Here is a 3,434-nt window from a genome sequence, read left to right on the forward strand (position 1 = left end):
ATCTCCCACAATATGTTTATGCTGGTTGCAATCCTTTCATGTCAAGACATAGTGTGAAATACATTTTTGTGGAGTCTCATACGATCTTTTTTCTATGCAGCTTTTTATCCTTCATTAAAGCATAGTCACAGGTTATAATACTCTGCCTCTGTGCCTCTAGAGTTTAAACGGAAAATGTCCAAACCAATAATTAGGGCTATCCAATGGGGAAAGGGTGCATTTAAATCCTGGCTCCCACAGCTACTGTGCAGTTTTGTAAGTTGATTTCTGAAGTGCATCCTCCTCGCTTTTACATACTAAACAGGGTAAGAGCACACTTCTCTCCATCTTCATCTACAGATTGGCATCATTTGATTGTGTAAAGCCATGTTTGGTGTGAAATAAGCTTTAATTTATGTCTATTTATTTATAATGCATGTATATATGTATTTATTTATTTTCTTCTCTTTCACAAAGCATTTGCCAAAACAAAAAATGACTTTTTGTGTATGTAATAATGAATGAGTTAGTCTATGCAGATTGTTAAGACATTACTATATACTTCTGCTTCTTCTTTCTCTTACTTTTGTCATTTACAGTGGACAGCAGAAGAGCTTGCCATGTCAGAAGCAAATGGAACCCAAATCAAGGAATTTATCATCATGGGCTTCCCTGGACTTCTGCCCCAGTATTATTCACTTGTGTCTGCCTTTTTATTGCTCGTCTATATAGCAATTATAACTGGGAATGTTATTATTATAGTTGTAGTCGCTGTTGACAAAAGCCTTCATAAACCCACATATTTCATTTTCTGTAACCTTGCAGTGGCTGATTTAGCCTTCAGTACCACTACTATGCCCAGAATCATTGCCCGGTATTGGTTTGATGCTCAAACTATCCCATTCTCTGCTTGTTTCCTTCAGATGTTTTTGGTCCATTATCTGGGGTCCGTCAATTCATTTCTTCTATTGGTAATGGCCATTGATCGCTACATTGCAATATGTAACCCTCTCAGATACCCGGCCCTTGTTAAAAACACCACTGTCCATGTTATGTGTGCCTTTTCATGGCTGATAGCAATTATTCTTACAGCTATTTCTGTCCTTCGCGCAGTCTCCTTGCCATTCTGTGGGCCCAATATTATTAAACACTGTTACTGTGATCACATTGGAATAACTAGACTAGCATGCACAGATATTGTGTCTTATAGCTTAGTGGCATTTATAATTGCCATGTTAGTGTTGCTGGTACCTCTGTTTTTTATCATATTCTCTTATATTCAGATCATTATCTCTGTGACGAAGATCACAAGCTCTGAAGGGAGATACAAAGCCTTTTCCACTTGCAGCTCTCAACTGTTCATCATAGCTCTGTATTACCTTCCCAGGTGCTTTGTGTACCTGGCAAACAGTGTGAATATTACAATCAGCCCTGATTTCCGCATTGTTCTGATCCTGGTCTACAGCCTGCTCCCTGCCATGGTGAACCCACTGATATACTGCTTCAAGACTAAAGAAATCAAAGACAGCCTGATAAAGAGGCTCAGGGTCAAAAAGGTTGAAAACCAGGCAAGGAATGTAATATGTGTCCACCACTAATTAAAAAAATTGATGGCAATATGCAGTAAAAATGTACTCCCTTGAAATGAAAACATAAGTATAATTTCAAAACAATGAAGTTATTCTGAAATCTGTATTATTATAAAAATAATGAACATCAATACTTCCATATGCAGCAGATTCCTGACTCCAGTTTGTAAAATATTTGATGATGCAATAACTTGTAAATAAAATGTATTCTTATTCTTAATATCATTGTTGCAATTATGGTATGGACAAATGTCCCATTATTATTTGAATTGTCCCAGATTTGGATCAATAATCATAGTGTCCAGATTCTTTGATTGACAGTATTAATCTCGGCAGTTTAATATTTAATATTTACTTTGAAAAACCTCATCCATGTGTCATGTGTTATCTCCCACACTGAGAACACAGGGTCACAGATTAAAGTTAAAGATACTACGGGCTACCATGGGCTATACATTCGGACAAACCCGTTTGTCTTATCATACAAAAACAGGAGAATAACTTCAATAGGATGCATCTTTAACAACCACTTTGTTGGTTTTGCTAGGCTAGATAAAGCTAATTTGCTCAGTCTGTATACAAACAATTTCTAATGCATCAATATAAAACATTATATAATTATCACAAAACACCATCTTCAACCTTCCTATACAGAGTCTTCAAAAACCATGGCATTAACTCCGTGCACAGCACTATTTCAGGGGATAGCAACTGGAAAGCGACATTCCAGCACACAGTCAGCAATGGGGCTGTCTGTTTTTTTTTTGAAAGAATTACAATACATACATACATAAATACATATATATGAAACATAGTTGGTAGCATGCAGCGTGGTCATTGCTAGTACTCGTGTTGTTTATTGATTGCCCCTATGTCCCTTTCCCCAGAGCTATTAACTATGACTATATCTTGCCTACAATTATTAGCTCACAAATCTAGGATGTAGGACTTTTATTAACTGTATATTTGTTAATGCACTTATGTAATTTTTTACTTGTAATTTTGTTTTGATCTGTAATTTTAGACTGTATTGTACTTTTATAATGCCTATATGTTTTGTAAGTCCTGGATAAGGGCATCTGCTAAGAAATAACAATAATAATAATAATAATAATAATAATAATAATAATAATAATAATAATAATAATAATTTGGACAGTAATGTTGCACTGTACACACAACAACAGCAACCCCGACACAGGCGAAGATGCTGCAGGGTGACCGGGCTCACACAGACACAATTCACCCCCTCAAATGATCTCATTTAATCATGTGTGCATTCACTTATCATAGACCCATAGAACATACATATATACTCACACGCATACACACACATCTAATTTCTTATTATTTCCTAATTTATTTGTGACAAATTCCAATAGTGACGTCATATACAACAAATTAAGACATTTATTTGTGGCCGCTGTAGGCTATTTAAAACTGGTTTCACAGTCCAATACTTATCTCCATTAGCACAGTGTTTCAGGAACAGTGCTGTAAACCAGGCATTCTGGGTTCGGATCCCAAATTGTGCTGTAATTTATTTGATTTTGTTTTTCTTTTTTTAATTATATGTACAGCTCTGGAAAAAAAATAAGAGACCACTTAACATTGATTTCTGAACTGTAATTTTTTTCCAGAGCTGTATATATAATGTGAGCTTATGGGCATGGCCGTATGCAGGGTTAAAAAAAATACAGAGGTCCAAAAACTAAGTTTGCTAGCGGCTAGAGGCGAAGAATATTGATTTCCCTGATTGACATATGTGCATTTTAAGATGTTGGATAATAATAGCTTTAAAACCATGTCAGTCTGCAGTAGCACACTGCCTGTCCCTTTCTTTGTGACTCCTCACTTGTGTCTCCT

General features: G+C 35.9%; 1 protein-coding gene across 1 annotated transcript; it reads left to right on the forward strand.

The window, feature by feature from the left end:
* Positions 1-599: 599 nt before the first annotated feature.
* Positions 600-1,577, forward strand: LOC136747228 (olfactory receptor 2AT4-like). The gene has a single exon (XM_066700179.1). It carries the CDS (start codon positions 600-602, stop codon positions 1,575-1,577), a length of 978 nt encoding a protein of 325 aa, XP_066556276.1.
* Positions 1,578-3,434: the final 1,857 nt, after the last annotated feature.

Source organism: Amia ocellicauda, chromosome 3, assembly GCF_036373705.1.
Source record: "Amia ocellicauda isolate fAmiCal2 chromosome 3, fAmiCal2.hap1, whole genome shotgun sequence".
NCBI classification, from domain to species: Eukaryota; Metazoa; Chordata; class Actinopteri; order Amiiformes; family Amiidae; genus Amia; species Amia ocellicauda.

Bases quoted from the DNA above. Each gene is read 5' to 3' on its own strand.
- LOC136747228 (XM_066700179.1), top strand. From the start codon at position 600: ATGTCAGAAGCAAATGGAACCCAAATCAAGGAATTTATCATCATGGGC.